Source organism: Lates calcarifer, linkage group LG2 (assembly GCF_001640805.2).
Source record: "Lates calcarifer isolate ASB-BC8 linkage group LG2, TLL_Latcal_v3, whole genome shotgun sequence".
Classification (NCBI taxonomy): domain Eukaryota; kingdom Metazoa; phylum Chordata; class Actinopteri; family Centropomidae; genus Lates; species Lates calcarifer.
In genome coordinates this window covers 14,031,834-14,050,421 of record NC_066834.1, presented here as the reverse complement: position 1 = coordinate 14,050,421, position 18,588 = coordinate 14,031,834, and the positions used below count along the sequence as shown (strand labels likewise).

Sequence of the window (18,588 nt, the reverse complement as noted above, 5' to 3'; positions counted from 1 at the left end):
ATTTGCTATTTTAAATACTGACTTTTTTTCTGGCTCTGGAGTTTCCTCATCACAAACTGAGATTTATAGCAGCGTTTCCTCGTTCTTGTTTTTACTGAGCCCTTTATGTATAACAGTTATTTACTGCTTACATTGTTACGGTATTTTTGTATAAAAAGTGCTTAACAAATCAAGTCTTGACTTTATTGACAGATTCTTTTTATCCATTTTTTAAAATCTATTTTTAAATTCAAAGTACTTTGAATTGTCTCTGTGTATGAAATGTGTTACATAAATAAACCAAGCTTGCCTTATATCACAGATTTTAGTTAAATAACTAATTAATGATTGAATTATTCGAAAATTATTTATCTGTTTGTAGAAATGCTGTGATTTTAACACTTCAGCTGCAGCCTGATTTCACTTTACTATGAAGGCCATGTGACCAGAGTCAGTTCAAACCAGTTAGAGGAACAGACACAAAGACACTGATTGAGTTTTTCAGGGCAGATAAAAGTAAATAGAAAATTTTCTGAGGTCTTACCTGTAAACTTCCTAAAAATGCCCCAGAGCTCGGCGATGTCAGTGGCAAAGGTGATGTCCGTGTCCAGGACAATGACCTTCGACAGGTCAGAGGGCAAAGCTTTGGTTAGCGTCAGCTTCATCAAGCCGTAAATACCTGAGTAGTGCTTGTTGGGTATCCACGACACCTCGGACTGAAACAACAAACAGGAAAAATACGTATTTCCTTTGTAAACAGGTGAACTCGCTGCACTGACACACATGTGCAGCGTTAACACAAAGACACATTTAGCATATTTTGGCAAAGGCTCAATATGTGTTTTTTTTCTGAAACTGTAAATAATGACTTTTAATTAATTCTCTTGATTCAGAGTAATTGGATCTGCATAAGTGCATCATCTGCAAATATAATCGGCTTAGAGTCTGGGCTGTTTTCTGCGGTTTAATGGGAGTTAATGGAAAGTGAAGGGAGAGAGAGAGTGAGTGAGTGCAGGTCGAAGCATCCAGTGGCACAAAGGACTCATTGTTCAGCACAAAGACTGTGAGGGAGGAGAATGTGATGATGTGAAGGATGGAGATGCAGGTTCCTTATATCCCCCATCACTCTGAGAGCACATTCATCAACTTTACGCTGAAAGAAATAATTTTCTGCTTTTGTGCTGAAGTGTCACTTGACTTTAGGAGGAAAGTGTTTTGTCAACCTCCGCCACTTATTGTTGCCGTCAAGTGAAAACCTTGTAACTTCTGTAACATTAGGGATGTGTGTCTGAAACTCAAAATCAATAGTCAAGATTTAAAACACAGGGTTATGAGAGACTGCTTCCCTGGAAACATCATGTGTGACAACATGTCTGCTGCTACTGCCAGCTCTGACTTTGTACACTGAGTTAACCTTTGATTATGGTCATCAATAACATAATGATTGATTTCATTTTATTATTAAATCAATTTACCTGTATTCAGAGAGGAAGGGAGAGAGAGAGAGAAGAGAAAGGGAAAGAGAGAGAGAGAGAGAGACAGTGAGGGAGAGCATCAGAAAACTACTGCCCTTCACCTTCAGTGTTCAGAACTAGAGGGAGAGGGAGAGAGTGAGAGTGACAGAGAGAGACAGACAGAGAGGGGTAAGGGAGGGAGAGACAGATACAGAGAGAGAGAGACAGAGCATCAGAAAACTACTGCCCATCAACACGTCACACAACACCGGCATGATCCTCTAGTTTAATTAGTCTTAATGGTCTGAGGAAAGCTCAGTAAATCATTAGGATTTTTGCCCTGGGGGACTATAGGTATTGATACTAAGCCACAGAAAAATCTGACCATTAGTTTTAAGAAGCAAAATTTGCTGTGATCAGGTAATAACCTTGTATCTCCAAGCTCTGCTTTAATCTTGCAGTGTGTATTTTAAGGACTTGTTGGCGACTCTGGAATTAAGTTTTAGTTTTTAAAGTGTAACCTCAGCTCTTGTTCTCTCTCTGAGGGTACAGCTGAATAAATGAATGAATTTGAATTAATAAGAAGAATGTTTTGGGCAAAAGAGGTGAAGAGGAATAATTATTTATACAAGGTTTGTGAGGCCTGTGGTGAATCACATGATAATATCTCCTTCTGTTTTTACCTCAGACATCTAAACCATGACACACTAGGCTGTTATTAACATCTGCTGTGGATATTCATGCTCCCCACAGGATAAATTTCATTCCCTCTGGCACTGCCACCAGGATGTCATTTCTAAACTAAACATGTTGATCCATGTCAAAAACAAAGGTTAGATCTCTCTGTGGCTTAGTATCAATACCCATAATCCCCCAGGGCATTATTTACTGACCTTTCCACAGGCCATCAGGACTAATTTAACATGCACATGTTTACACTCAAAGACTTATTCTACACATCAGACACTGATACACACTTAGATCAGTTCGGTCTGAAAGTGAGGCCAAACTGGCACTTAACCCTCTACCACATCCTGAACCAGTGAACACTCTGCTTTAACAAACCTCTGATCTTTAGTAATGTGACATAAAGACATGAGCTGTGACCTCCTGTTTCAGACTTAGTGATGTGTCTGTACTCTGTGGTTTTTCCATTGATGTCTCTCAGTCTTTGATGCTCTGTAAACCTGCTCTGAGCTGAATCTCTGCTGTTAAAAGAGATTTATAAATACATTTAACTCGACTTGTCTCTGTATCCTCACAACTCGTTGCTGCTTTGGACTGCAGAGACTCTTCCTTTGATATGGTAAATGTGGGATTTGACTTTGACTCACCTTGTCCTCGCAGAGAGCAGCAAACAGGGATATGTAGAGGTGTTTGGATGAGGACTGACATGGTGAAGTTTGATGTTAAGTGTGTGTGTGTTCATTACGCTCTCTCACCTTGAGTTCATCTGCGTCGTAGAAGCTGACTTGCACAGACGGGACCATCCAGGACTGGAACAGAGAACTCAGGATACGATTAGCTACTGTGTCGGTGATGAAATGAAAGTGAAGAGGATTTCTCCTGAGAAACGAAAAAGAAATAAAGACAGAGAGAGAAATGTGGATGTCAAGAGGTTTCTTCTGGAGGGAACAAGCAGCAGCTAATACCACCTTAACTCCAACCATCCACCATCTTTACTCATTGATAGGGTTGCAAAATCTTGGGAATTTGGAAACTTTCTATAGGAATGAATGGGAATAAACTGGAAATTTGCATAGGGATATGTTTATTTTACTCAACATTGCTGTTTTTTGTTTTTCAGTGAAATAATTGATTAAAGTTCTACTCACAAATAAATTAAAGTCAAAAATGTCATTTTTAAAAAATGTGTATTAGTTTGCATGTCTGCTTCTGACACTTTCCCCAAATTTCCTGTTAATTTCCAAGTAAAGTTTCCAACTTGGAATATTTTCAAAATTCCCCAGCTTAACCCTCTGAAGTCTAGACCACTTCTGTCAGTGTACTTGTGCCTCGAGCCTTTGACTATTTAAAGAACTGTATAAATCCAATACTGTAAGATACAAGCAAGCACTTGTTTTTTTCACTTGGGCCATTCTGCCCCATTGTTTTTGACCAGGATCAGGCAGAGAGCTACATCACGCTCACACTGCACTCCCACGGCACAAAACTGTTCAAAATATGGCCACCACTCTCTCCAAAACCTCTATATTCATAATCTCTAAAAACCCCCTCAGTTTCTCTCGGGTCGTTTTCGCGGTACATTGGCGGCCGTATCCTTTGTGAGCGTCATTTTTATTGCGCGCGTTACAGCGCTCTCGCAGCAAACACGGACTGATCAGCTGCTTTCAGATTACTATCTTGGCACATTATTTTACCTTTGAAGTGTGAATTCGTGCTAGATTAGATCTCTAAATGCTAAGGACACAGCATAAACATAGTAAATAATGTCTGTTGATCGGAGATCCGCCATATTGCGACTCTCATTGGATCAGCTGTTTTCGCACGGTTCAACAACATGATTGGTTTACACAGTCAATATGGCTGCCATGAATTTCATTACTCAGAACACTGTAAAAAATATTTTGATGATAAATTATGCATAAATAAAGACGCAAAACACAGATTTATCGACTTATTTTTTTTCCCGAAAATACCGAAAAATGACACCAGTTTCCATGATGGATTACAAAGCCCCTAGAAGGAAACGAGGGCTTGCTGTAAAGGCAAAATAGAGTGGAGCATGGGAGTTTTTAAAGTAAGCTTCTACACAAATGCGTTACAGAAATATTAATGAAAGTATCAGACGAGTACTCTTCCAGTCGCCCACAACTGGAAAGACTTCAGAGGGTTAACTTCCCATGGATAACCTCATCAATAACTAAAGATGGTGGATGGCAATATTCTGTCAACAAATCCCACAAAAAGACCAAACTAACACAAACACGCGGTTTCCAAGTGGTAGGAAACAGTGATCTGTAACCAGCTAATACATGATCAAATCTTGTCTTTGTGTTTACATCTGGTGCTATTTTTTTCAACAAAAGCAGCTTCTTGTTTCCCATTTTTCAGGACTACATAGCTTGGCAGGCTAAATTAAGTTAGGTCCATCAGTCACCAACGTGTAAACATGGTCCCTGAAAGCATCATCACCAGCTGATGAACCACAGAGTAGAAGTCTAGAGTCACAGAAAATGGAAATACACAGGTACATGCAGCTCAAAATCCTGATGAGAGGAGAGCTCAGTGGGCTTCACAGGTCAGAGGTCAGAGCGGGAATGATGACGCGCATACATACGGATGTCGGCATGTTGTACAGATTATGTTTACAACGACCTAAAATCTGAACCCGATGTAATCCAGACTAACTCCAGAAGTGATCGGACAGCTCTGATCACGTGTTTACACACGTGTATGTGGAGCGTGCAGCCCCGATGTTAGACTGACTTATTAGATGTTGCTCGTTGGTATAGTGTTCTATCTTAAAACCGTGGATAATTAACATTAACGGATTAATCACCTCAGGTCTGTGTGACTGTGATCAGCCGTCATCTTTGAAAGGCGCTGTAACGGTCATATTTCTCCGCATCCACGCCGTACCATGCCCGTTTGTCGTTTTTTGAGTTTAAATGAAACCACGCCCACTTCCGTATGACGAAAGCCTCGACGGCTGCGTTCCCATGGAAATCGCCCACACGCGATCCCGCAAAATATGACATTTACAGCATGAAAAACAAAGATCTGAGCTAAAATATCTGTCAATGTCAATGATCCACGGTTTAAAGTTAGAAGAATATACTAACAAACAACATGTAATAAATCAGTCCAACATAAATTCTACTGATCTTACAGTTTCGCAGCCGTTAAGACGTTAACTTTAGTCTGCTCACTTAAACCCATGGAGAATTAACATGAACAGATTAATTATCTGTAACTCATCAGCCATCTTTAAAAGCTGTTTTGACTGTTTATCAAATATTAAATTGCGACGATAAGCAGAGCACACTGATGTCTGCATTTATACATATATTGTTGATTTACTAGTACTTGTATAGGAAGTGTAATGTATAGGAAGCACTGAACCAACCTGAGAACAGGGGACATATTTACAGGTCGCACTGCTGCTCCTAGGGATAAAATTTTGTCACTTTGTCTCTAAAAATGGTCACAAAACAGGTCTTCAGTAGGAACCAATGGGCTCAGAGCTGAGAACCACAGGAAGTATTAAAGAGAGGGACTAACACACTTGGTTTGGCTTCACATGTGGGATTTGTTGAAAATAAGAACGTAGGATAACAGCAGAAATAAATGTTCCTCTACGATGAAGTCAAACATTTATGATCAATAAAAACTCATTGGTCTAAATCAGCAGTGTTGTGTGCACTGACGTGAATATTTTGCTTTGTCAGGTCTTGACAAAGAGGTAGACAAAGTCTGTGTGATGTATTTTTCTATACAGACACATACTTTGATCTGTATTGTTGAGAGCTTCCTGTCAACAGGCCTGAGGCTGCAGAGACACACACCTCACCGCCGAGCTACAAACAACATCCACATCCACTGAACAATCTTAAAGAGCTCCCACTCAGATTTCCATTTGCAACTTAATTGGGAACATTACTCCTGATATATGTTTAAAATTTGCCAAAATGTGCATCCTGTTCACTCTCAGAGCAGCAGCACATGAAACAGGCAGGAAAACAGAACTAAATTGATGTTTAAATCTTTAAAAGCTTCTGTAAAAGGAACAAGACCGAATGAGTGGAGCTGATTGAGGTCAGACAGAAATCCAGAAAACAACAACAACAAAACCCCAAAATCTTCTCAACATATAAATCCACTGATTCTTCAGCACTAAAAATATAACAAGTCATAAACAGGACAGCTGTGTCTTCAGTCTCACACAGAAAAACACATTATTATTGTGTGAAGCGAGTTAGAATAACACAAAGACTAAACTTTTAACAGAAATTTACTTTATAATTTCAGTTTCTTCTAAAATTTTCTGCATTGGAGAGAGTTCAGGTTTTTCTTGAGTGCAAAAAAAAGTTTATGAAAGGTCATCTTTTCATTTTCAAAATTTTTCCATCTTATATTCTTTCCAGTCTGCTTCAAAGATTCAAGGGTTTTCAAGGCCTGTACAAAAGTTGAAATAAATTCACAGATCAAGTGATGGAGGAGCAGAGAAACAGATGAAGGTAAAGTCAGTGAAGAGAAAATTGAGTGTGACTCACCTATGAAAGAGGACGGACTTGACCAGCGTGACCACGTCTCTGCTGGCGTTGTGACCGGCACAAACGCACGCTACATGGATCAGCTGCAGAGACAGAAGAGGACAGAGAGTCAGACGGCTCCGAGTTTAAAAACCAGCTCAGAGTCATTTCACCTCAAATGTCTCCATTTTGGAGATACGAGCCATTCCCCCGACAACTTCACATAATCCAGGACATTCACTCCGCTCTCTGATGTGAAATTTCATTTTTAGCTTCTCAAATATGTATGATTTCATGTCACTTGCTTTTCAGCAGCAAAAAGTCTTTGAAAAGTTGCAGCTCAAAGGCTGGAAACCACATCAAAGAACAAGTGTGTTCCCTCAGATTTCAGGAACTCACTGAGCTGCTTCTTTCACACGTTAGTTTGTATGAGCTGTTGTGATACGCTGAGTTGTGATGCTACAGATACACCTATTGTTAACAAAACACAATCTCACACTGCTGCATCACATCAGCAGCGCCTCAATATACAGCATACACTCAGTGGCCACTTTATTAGGTACACCTGTAAACTGTAAACAGGATACTGCACATTCAGACTGGAAAAACTGAATCAAAGCAGAATGAGGTAGATTAAAAGCTTTCTGTTGATGGATGCAGCAGGGCTCCATGCTCACAGATAAATTCAGACAGACAAGTGTTTGAGGTTAATGATGTGTGCGTCATGTTTCATGTCTCCTGACCTCACACTTCTGGACGGTGGGTGATCGGGGACACTCCGTGTGGTTGTTCTTCTCCTCCGCTGTGTTGTCCCCGTCCTCCGGTCCCGTGTCTGCAGACGCTCCCCACTGCTGGTTGCCGTAGTTACCATCTGGCTGCTGGACGGCGGTGCCCTGCGATTGGCTGAGCTGCAGCCGGATCTGCCGGTTCTCTTCCTCCACCTCTCGGACACGCGACTCCAGGACGGCTCGCTCCAGGACATGGGCTGCCGGGGTGTCGGCTAGACAGGGGGCCAGGAGGAGGGAGCGACCATCTGAGGGGGGAGACAGAGGGAGGTTAATAATGTCTGCAGTCATTTCACTTGTTAAAGTTTCGTACTCTGTCAGTTACACTCCTCCACTCCTCAGTGAAGGCACATTTATTAGAAAAAGTGTTCAGATTCTTTACTTAGAGGTTCCTTGCAACAGTCTCAGCTTTATCTGTCCTAAGGCTCCTGTTTGTCCTAATGCAATGTGCAAAGACATCAGACATCAAAGCCCATATGCTGAAAAGCTGCAGTCCCATTTTTGAAAATTTAAAAACCTTTTAGTGAAAACTCAGCTTTACTCATGTGGATGATTTGTTTTGGTTTTGAAATGGGTTTGACAAAGTCTTAGCTTCACAACGGTAGTGGAATATCTGAATAAAATAGTAGATAAGTGCATAAAACATGTCTAAAATGAAATGTTGTAATATAGTTTTTTGAGCAGAGGAGTTTGACATTCATCAAATGTCAGAGGGACTGAGGTAAATACATTGAATAATGACTTCATACTACATATGAGAGGGGCAGAGCTTATGTTGTTTATGCTCACTCATTGGTCTTCAGGGAGTGATGTACGATGTCACAAGACTATAGACCGGAAAGCCGAGACTGTATTATTAAAGATTCATGAATAAATGAAGTGTGAATTACATTTGTGAGTCGATAGAGGCTCAAGTTAATTTAACTACTTTATATATAAAAGTACACAACAATACATAACCTGTAATCTATGATCATGTAACATCTTACTCTGCAAAGTAACTGTACCTGTCATATAAATAAGATGCACTGATATTTTCACCAGAGTCAACAGGAACATTTACAGTCAGACGTCAGAAGATGGAGGACAACCTCGTGGCTCCATCTCCAGGTGACTGAACAACATGATGTGTAAACTGACCTCATCACTTCACAAACCCGGAGGTGGCATCACCGACAGTGTGGTCATATTTTTGTCGTCTATGGTACAAACATGCCGAGGATTTGTGAGCAATGTGTTCTCCTGAGACTCACACTCAAAAATTGGCTCATCACACTTCCTCTCCTCCCTCCCTCTCTCCTGACACACTGGGGTGTGAACAATCCCAGAGTGCTTGTGTTTGTCTGTCAGTCAGACAAACACAAGTCAGTGTTTGTGAGTTTTGTTACTAAAGACCGTGAAAAAGACGAGCGCCAGGAGAGGTGCATTTGCTTCGAATAAATTTGACTTTGATTTAAACTGATTGAAGCTGAATTATGGAGGGAAGTCGATTTTAAATTTGGTTTTCTCAGCTGAGACTCAGCTCTTGAAGTCAAGGCGACACCGGCCTGCTAGATTTGGATAAATCGTAGTGTATGCCTATTTCTGACTCAGATACTTACTGGAGGATTCCTCTAGAGGGCACCAGAGAGCTCAGACTGTTAAGAACTACTGGGTTTGTTTGATGTAAACAATAAACGAGGAGGTTAAATACTAACAGAGAAGGTTAATATTTTGCTAATTCTGAGATCATGGCAGAAAAAATTATCATAGTAGAAAATCAAGCACATTGTGACAACAGTGAGTATGTTTCTCTCTTGGTATGTTAGCTTGTCTTCAAAACTTTCTGCCATTGTTGTGGTGCGTTCCAGTTTTACTTGGAAGTCATAATTTCTGAGTTCCTAGTCAGAAGTTTCCCCTGGAACCTGGGTCAGATTTCCAACTTGGAAAGTCGGAGCAACCCCACCAACCCTGACATAAGAATTCAAGATGGCTGCTACTCACATCAATAGTAGTGAACACTGCTAATTTTACTGTTTATAGTTGTTCTGTCTTACTAGTTTCACATTAAGTCAGTCATACACATAGTACTGTTCAGTTTTTATCTGTGGACATGTTGCACTGTTTGTATAAGCAAAATACAGTGTATAGCGTTGTTACCAACTGGTATTGCTAACAATCGCTAGTCTGAGAAATGTTTGAATCAGTTCACATTTGACTGTCTTTTTAAGAACATTCTAAAGTGTTTGCATTAAAATCTAATGTTAACAACTGAGGCATTCTTTCTAATGTCTGTCGTGGCCTTCTTCATCCTGTGCAGAGTCCCTGAAATTATTAAAACTCAGATATTATCACATTCCCAACTGGACTCCAGAGACTGAAACTGATGAAGGAAAATCTGAACTCTCTTGCTTCATATATGGGGTGTAACATTAGTAAGGTCATTGTGGGTCACAGTCCTGGGTGGAGGTTTGGTTCAGTAATCACTTTGTGTCCTTATTTCTGTTTATTAGGGGACAGAGCTCAGATAGCAGATATATGAAAATGTGAATTTTCTGTTATTACAGTGGGGATGATCACAGACTGCTGACACATCTGCCTCTCCAGGTATTAGTCTTGGCCCATGTGTATATTCCAGGGTTTAATATAAAAACCAACATTTATGGTTTCATGTTGTTTCATTACAAACCCACAGAGAAAAGTTGACTACAACAAAACTGAAGAACAGTGTTTTTCTTCTGTTGTATAACCGTCTGGGTTCATTTCCTGCGTCAGTTCTTCTAATAGTCCCGACCAGCAGAGAGAGAGCAGCACTTATTTGTTCACTCCTCATTTCAACCACAGACTCTGTTCAGCTGCTTCATGATGGAAATGTTAAAAGCAGAGTGAGGGCAAAGGGAAAAAAAACACAGCTCAGAAGCTGTTTTTTAATTTATATTTTAACTTGCCAGCAGCTTAATGCATCATACACACACACACACACACACACACACACACAGACTCTCTCTTAAGAAAAGAATATTTCTGATGAAATTCTACATTTTTATTCTTGACAGCAGATCCCATGAAAACCAACACTGACTGTCTCTAAATAAAACAACACAAAACTATTTATCTGATTCCTCTGAGCTCCACTGTCATTTAAAAACTATTAAAACACATCAGTGATCCTCACTGTTACAGGGTGACATGTAGGGTTGCAAAATTCTGGGAATTTTCAAAGGTGGAAACTTTCCATGGGAATTACAGTGAATTAACATGAATAAACTTTAAATTAACTACAGGTTAGCCTATAACAGGAAACTTAAATGTAGTTTTAAAAAAATGTTGCAGCATAATGTTGGTTAAAACAACCAGATTTAATGTAAATTAAGTTGAATTTCTCCTCTGCACTGGTCATTCCTCATCTCTGCATGTGTTTCTCCTCCTATCTATCCTCCATGTATCTCTCTTCATCTTGTTTTTCTTTTTCTACTTCTTTTCTGTTTTTCTTCATTTCCTCTTCTTCCTCACTTTCCTCTTGTCTCTTATTTTACACCCTTTTCTATCTTCCTCTCCATCTCCCTGTCTTCCTCTTGTCTTCTCCTCATTCTCCCTTTCCTCTCCTGTCTTTTCTTCCTCTTCACTCCTCATCTCTCATTTTTCCTCCCCCTCCTCTCTCTCTCTCTCTCTCCCTCTCCCTCTAACCCTGTAAAGCAGCAGCTGGCCCACAGCTGAAGTGAGGCATGCTGGGAATGTTCACACCCTCGTCTGTGGCGAAGTGAAAGGAGACGACAGTGACAAGCGAGGAAGGGAGGAAAAGTTATTCAGATCCCTTACTGAAGCAAAGACACTACAAATTTTATGAGGCTTATTAACTATGCACTAATTTCCCTATATTTCCAGAACAGGAAAAAAAACGTTATGTTGTTGACATATCAAAGTCAAAGGTTTTTACAGAAAGGATTTTGGAAATCTGTTATTATCACTTCATAAACAGCCATTAAAAAAATCAATTTTCTCCATGATTTTAGGAATTAAATATTGTATAATCAGGCTGTGATTGATCCATGAAGAAACTCCTCTGTACAAACCTTTAAAATATAGAAAGGAATAAAACTGAAAGTTCAGTGAGTGTAGGAGCTGCTGTAGTGAAGACAAAACTCATTTTGAGAAAACAGGCTTTAAAGATTTAAAGTTTTGTGGTGTGATTGAAATTTATAGACAGAAACAGACAAAGTTCAGTAAAATCAAAACCTGAATGAATTTTCTTTCCACTAGTCTGGCAGAAGAGGCAAAACAGTCTTTTTTTCTAAGGTAAAAGTCGTAATCCCACTCTGTTAAAATTCTCCTATAGCATTCACAATTTTTCAGAGGAGAAAGTTTTAGCTGCAAATGTAAGTGTAAAAGTACCTGGTGTGTGACTGTCAGAGTTATGTTGTATTATAGTGTGAGATTGTGTTTATATTTTATAACATTTTAGAGTGGTTGGAGGTTTAGTTCACTGTGATGCATCATATTCTATCAGCTCACAATAGCTTCTTAACATTTTTAATCTGTGAAGGAGCTCATAAATAATAAAAAGCAGAATATTTTACTCAGAAATGACGCAGCAGGACACTAAAAAACAAGTACTTCAGAAGTGCACCTATGCACAGTAATTGAGTAAATGTACTATATTACATTGCACCACTGTATATAGTGTATATAATGTAGTCATTTTCTAAAGCTATCTTTGGCAGTGCTGTTTGTAATCTTATAAAGCAACATAGCAAATTTAAATTTGAGCAGAGGGATAAGATGGAGACAGAGGAAACTAGAGCAGAGAGGACAGATAGAGTAACCAGAATCTGATCTGCAGTCAGTCAGACAGAAAATGCTGGTTATTTCTGAAGCGACGAGCTGCTGCTGCTGCTAAGAGCACGAACGCTCTTCAACAGCTACTCCATCACCCTTAACTCTCTGCGCTAAAATGGATACGCTGCACTGTGACAACTCATCTGTCATCCATGTTGGAGTGTGATCCTCAGCAAAGTGGAATCCTTTTCCTCTTGCTCTGCCCGCTATCCCAGAATCACTGCTAACTTCAGCGTGTACGTCAAGTATTTAACATTTGACCAGGAATACTTCAGGTATCTTAGAAAAACACATGGGCCCTGAAGTTGAATTGCATCCAACCACAACAAATCAGTGTGACTGTGGGACTTTAAATTCAACATTAAAGGGTAAATTCACCCTGAAAGAAAAACGCTGCTGGACACATTGGACAGAGTGGACTCTGTGATTCTGTCAAAAGGATCAGGACTGGAGAAACCACACCTCGGTTGTGGATCAGAGTCATTATATATCTGTTTAGATACTTGAGGATCACATTCTTTCTCAAATATCTGCCCATATATTTAATGACCTGATGTAGCACCTGGGTTACTTATCACAGTCACAGTCAAATGACATATGAGGACAATTATACTTTCTAATGGGCCTTGACAATAGGTACGTTCTAGTCCACCTGTTTTTATGTGTAAACACTGTAGGGAAGCACTGTTATCACCTCAGTTCATACAACATCAGCTGCTGTCAACATCCTGCAACATATTTAAGGTCAAACATGAAAATTCAGTCTCAACCTTTAAAGTCACCATGGATGAGAAGTCGATTCAATCTGCTGAGAAAGCTCCAGAACAGCCACTAATGGACCAGCTGCTGTTTCCAAAGTCAAGAGTGAACTTCAATGGTGCTATATGTATGTTTTTGCTATCGCTGCATAGCTAATGTTAACATTAGCTGCTGTTTGTTGACCAGTCTAGAAGAAATGTTGTGAATTCCGCATCAAACTTCAACAGCTGTCTCCAGAGTGGAAACCAAGGACAGTCTTCTATTTTTATCACTTCTTTTCCTCCACTTAAGTTAGCATGCTAAACAGCTAACCTTGGCCCATCTCCTAACAGTGACTTTAGCACCCAGTCTGTCCTTAGTTCATCATAGAGGAAGAATTCTAACCTCTTGTAAACACAACAATGGCTAAAGCTCTTGGTAAATAAACAGCTGTTAATGCTAACATTAGCTATGTAGGGAAAGCAAAAACTTACACACAGCACCTTTAAACTCCGCATTTGATGATGTTAAAACTGTAGATGCTCAGAGCTACGCAAAGATGGTTGATTATTTATGACTGAAGTGGGTCATTGTTATTGTATGAAATGGAGACCAGAGAAGGAGTAGACACTGAAAGCTATGATTTAAATCAGTATCCTGCCTGTAAAATAATCACATATACATGTGTCACCATGCAGGACCTTTGTCACAGAAGGCTAGGAATGGTAGATTTTAAAATTACCTACGGTGAAGTAAAGATTTTGGTCTCCATGTTGCAGTTAGTGGTTTGATTCTGGCTAAATAAAAAAAAAGGTCTCATTAATAATTATACAGTATCTGAGTTCCGTATGAGCTGAGGCTGGTGCACATGTGACTCTGACTGTGTGTGTGTGTGTGTGTGTGTTATAAGAGCTCTTCCAGGAAACAGCATCACGGCGTCGTGGCAGAGAAATTCTCTGAACTGACCTCGACTGTTGCGATCCAAACAAAAGCACAGACTGGCTCACTGATGTAGCCTTGGTGGCTCTATGAGCCGGCAGAATGAAAAATCTAACCGAACAGAAAATAGGCTCTATGTGTTTAAAAAGTGAACTTAATAGTCAGATCGAAAGGAAATTGAGCTGAGTTTACAAAAAAAAACGTCTGATAATTGATGTTTTCTGTTCTTGTCGGTTGGATTCCTGTGACTCTGTTTGACCCAAACCACAACTCTAGTCTTTTATTATAAATCAGCTTCTGACTTTTCAAACCCAATCTCTATGAAAATAACACAGTGAGGATTCTCAGATTGTACTGAATAATGAGAAATGTTTGGCAAAAATCTTTTTGGGTGAATATTTTCCTTCTATACACATACACTCCATAGTAAGCGTCTCTAACTCGGCTCATACTCACTCTCCAGGTTTCCAGCCAGCAGGTAGAGCCAGGTGAGCAGGACGATGGCCGTGAGAGATGCCACCAGCAGCTTCAGGCGTCCACGACACAGCAGGTTCATGGTGGGACGACGGTGGTGCTGAGGGCTCTGAGGGTCAGGGGTCAGGGGAGAGGGGGAAGGGAGGAGTTCAGGTAGGGCTCAGTCCCTCGTCAGGTCCCTGCGGCATCCTTTCATCTGAGGAGGACACAGCAGGACAGAACGTTAAGTTTTGGGGAAAAAAATGCATACAAATGCAGAATGTTATTTTCTGAGAGGATGAGTTGAACTGATGATACGCCGACATCAGACACTCGCCAGTCTATAAACCAATCAGTGTCAAGTATAAGGACATGCAGCACAGGTAGGTGAGGATGACAGGACAGCTAAAGTTCTTTAGTGTTCTTTAGTGAGCAGAACAAAACCAGACATCTCTGCAGCTCTTGTTGTTGTTCCACTTGTTTGTCATCATGATAACTCATTAGCATCTATAGTCAAATAAAATAAATTTCACTTCTGTGTCGAGAAAGCTTTCATCCAGTAATAACGATGTATAGATTTAAACACACCACAGGCTGCAAGTCGAGTCACTGCTCAGATGAGATTAAATGATCCTGATCTGTTTCAGTAACAAGGCTGAACTGAACTGAAAGAAAAAAACAGTAAGTGTCACATTTGTATCATGGAAACATGGAAAACCTGAAAAGGACAAAATCCTGAATAAGCTGTAACTAAACCCCCCCACTGTCAGTCCATCTCTATGCCGGTCTCCCTCTTTGTGCTGAGCCTGATAAGAGCTGGAGGTCCGTCTTTGTTTCACTATGTGATTCATTAATCCCACTTTAATTAGACAGAAGCCCGAAGGAAACAAGACCAGAAACTGCCGCCAACAGGAAACAGCAGAGAGTTTACAGAGAGCGGCTGAATCCACACGGACATAAATACAGAGCTGGCACATTTCAGTCTGGGGATAAAGCAGTTGAGGATGAACAAAACTCTGACTAATGTTCAAGATTAAAACTGGATTCACCAAAAGTAAAAAATAACTTAATGCGAAAATGAAAATCGCATCCTGCTGACGATAAATCTTTACCACAGTCGTCAGCAATAAATTCACAACACAGACATGATTGGTAAAACTATTTCACACTGAATATCATACATCAGACACAAAACATGAACTTCACATTTCTCATAGTTCATGTTCAGAATATCTACCAAATAAATTCAACTCCTGTTATTTCACATTTGCGATATCATTATTATCCATATTATTATTATTGAACAGCTGCCAAACACACCCAGAACATTTAACTGAAACAAACCAACAGACATTTTTCATTTATTTTAGTATTTTACAAGAAAAATATAAACTACCTTTAATTACAGAGAAAATAGAGTAATAACTGAGATTTGAAACTTGAATTCATCTAGTTGTTAATTTGCTCCATTTAAACCCATTTAAAAGTGAATATTTATTAATTATATTATTATATTATCTTACTTACTTACAAACTTGTTGAAGTGTCTTTCTGTGGACAAATTTCAGACTTTTAGCATGTTTTTGTGAAGCTGACCTGCTGCACCCTGACAAACTGACTCTGAGTTACAGTGCAATCAACTGGAATTCATTAATTGGAAATGTACCAACAGAACTCTGTCTGCTGTATTTCATGTTTAATTAATACCAGATTATGTAGTTCTCTCCAGGAAACTTCCTGGGAAATTTAAAAAAAAAAAAAAAACTGTGGACCTGTGAAGTAAAGCTTCGCTCGCGTTAGAAGTAGTTTTAGAAAAGTTTCAGCGTGGAGGTAAATTATACTTCTGCATAAATAAAACTGACTTGACTTTAAATAAAATGTAGATTTTTTTTACTGACTGGCCTTGTGTATCTGAGGAATACTGGCTAAACATTAGGTTATGTGTTTATTATTTTTCTGAGGACACGGTGAAGTGCAGATAACTCTGATGGAGAACAGCAGCATAAGAAAGAGACAAAGCAGCCTTCAGAGTTTAAATAACATCTCTGACAAAGATAAAGGACAGAGAGGTGAGATCTCAGCTTTTACTCTCTCTGCTTCAAAACTGAACAGTTTGAGCTATGACCTCAGAGCATCACATTAAACATTCTTAAGAAACAAATATCTTTCTAATGTGAGTTTAGATGTGTTTAATAATGAACCACATCCTGGTGTTTACAGGACATGGTCCGGCTCCATACGTCTCTGTCAGGACTTTCTGCCATCGAGGTGGTTTTCTCTCCTCAGCAGCTGAATCAGCTTCATGTTCAGAAAACACAGCTACATTTGACAAACCAGCTTCCTCTGAATGTGACCCTGTGCAGCCCCCCAGGAAACAACTCTCAGTAACCTTCATCTTCCTCCTCTCAACATCAACCTTTCTGGTGTTCCCTGGATTCATAAAGTAACTGAAATCTGAAAGTTTGTTTGTTTTAATGAAACCAAATGACATAGTAATTGAAACATTATCGCATGACCTCTGTGTGTTTGTTATTAGGATGTAAGAGTTTGCTATTCTGTGTGTTTGTGTGTGTGTACATCCAAATAATAATTGCACCTAAAGGCAATTTAGAGTGACAGTCCATATGAACCTGGAACCTTCTTGCTGTGAGACAACAGTGCTAACCACTGGACCACCATGCCGCCTATTACAGTATGCGATCATGCAAAACAATATCTGCATGCACTGACCACAGCATCATTACACAAGGTATTAGGGAAACAGAACTCAAAAGCTCGACTCAACAAATGCTCAGTAAACCATCTGAATATCATATGTAAATCATCTATTTTAACCATCAAAATTTTTTGTAAATCTGAAAAAAAACAAGCCTTTATATACACATTTATATACAACTACCAGCAAATATGTTTTAAAGAAAATGTATAGCCTAGTGGATTATATTTTCTTTTAACACAATGAGAAAATTGTGTTAATTTACATTTGGTAAGTATTTGGCAAGTCACAAAAATGTTGATAGAGCATAGGTGAATCCATACTTTTAAATCCAGATCATTGTAAAGATTTCACTGAAGAGTTGAACTTTTGAATGGAAAATTTATATTTTGTAGTGATCATTGATCAAAAATAGTCAATGTGCTACAGTGTGAAACTGTAGCACATTGGAACACATCAGTTTGACATCAGTAGCAGGTTTTAAACCAATTTTAAACGTTGAATGTGGGGCACATTTAATCACAGGTTGTGATTTTGAATGTAAACAAACAAAAAAAATGGAATGGAATAGAATGGAATGGAAAATCAAAGCCAATATTAGAGTCAAAAGTACATTCTATGTGTATTATGACATCATCAGGGCTCTACTGTATATAAGGCTGTAGCTCCAGAACACCACGTCTTTTCAAACATTTCAGCAATCGACACACCACTGAGAGGAAGCAGAAACTACTAGGGACAACTCGAGCAGACCACTGAGACATCTGTTCAGAGACCAACTTTCTGTTAGTGACAGTTCCGCCTGTCATGTCAAGCGGGCATCAAGAGTGAGTGGAGGGACTGAAAATGTCATTTAAAAAACAGCTCACCCCCTGTTCAGAGACCAACTGCAATTTGGTCCTGTAACCACACAGTTGTAGCTACGGTTTTCATCCTCCAAGGGCTGCAATCAGACAAGCACAGCTACTCTCCAAAATCACAGCCGTCAGGCCGGTGTCTTTGCCGCACTCTCAGCATCTCAAGTTACCTTTCTGCACTCTTGCCAGCTCTGAAAGAAAGGCTGAGCAGGGTAAGTGCCCCCTATGTTAGCTTAATATACTGTATGTTACTCTTTTAGGACGAGCCTGTTTTTGGATCTCTTTTTGAGTTTATTGCCACGGTGGGAAGTGTTTATGCTTGTGAGCGGCAAGTTTGTACTGGTGGTGCGGGTTGTTAGCCTTCACTTTAGTGTTTACCTTTATGTTAGTGACAGTTAAGCCTGTCATGTCAAGCGGGCATAAAGGGTGAGTGGAGGGATTGAAAATGTTATTTAAAAATCAGGTCACCCCTTTCTGGGCCTGAGGAAACCAAAAATGTGGAAGAAGTCAGCGGTACCTGGAACCACCAGCAGCAACTGAGCTGACTATCCCTGCCTCATCCACTCTAAGGAAATGTACCTTTATCAAAGCAGACATGAAAATTCCAGCTGGCCGAGGCAGACGGCTGACCACCAT

At 39.7% G+C, this 18,588-nt stretch overlaps 2 protein-coding genes across 4 annotated transcripts in view; one reads left to right on the top strand and one right to left on the bottom strand.

The window, feature by feature from the left end:
• large2 (LARGE xylosyl- and glucuronyltransferase 2) overlaps window positions 1-18,588 on the bottom strand; it is a 92,905-nt gene that overhangs the window by 12,845 nt on the left and 61,472 nt on the right. For 2 of the 3 annotated variants that reach the window (XM_018692864.2, XM_018692865.2), the window contains 5 exons: window positions 14,383-14,596; window positions 7,393-7,682; window positions 6,671-6,753; window positions 2,876-2,999; window positions 524-695 (listed from right to left, as the gene is read on the bottom strand). In XM_018692864.2, the coding sequence (XP_018548380.1) occupies window positions 524-695; window positions 2,876-2,999; window positions 6,671-6,753; window positions 7,393-7,682; window positions 14,383-14,482 (769 nt within the window). In that variant the 5' untranslated portion in view covers window positions 14,483-14,596. Of the gene's footprint in view, window positions 1-523; window positions 696-2,875; window positions 3,000-4,956; window positions 5,051-6,670; window positions 6,754-7,392; window positions 7,683-14,382; window positions 14,597-18,588 lie in introns of those variants that run through there. The other variant, XM_018692866.2, reaches the window with a different exon arrangement.
• Window positions 16,586-18,588, top strand: part of si:ch211-71n6.4 (para-nitrobenzyl esterase) — a 197,644-nt gene continuing 195,641 nt past the window's right edge. The window contains exon 1 of the mRNA XM_051075922.1: window positions 16,586-16,605. The gene's annotated coding sequence lies outside the window, so the exon portion shown is untranslated. The remainder of the gene's footprint in view (window positions 16,606-18,588) is intronic.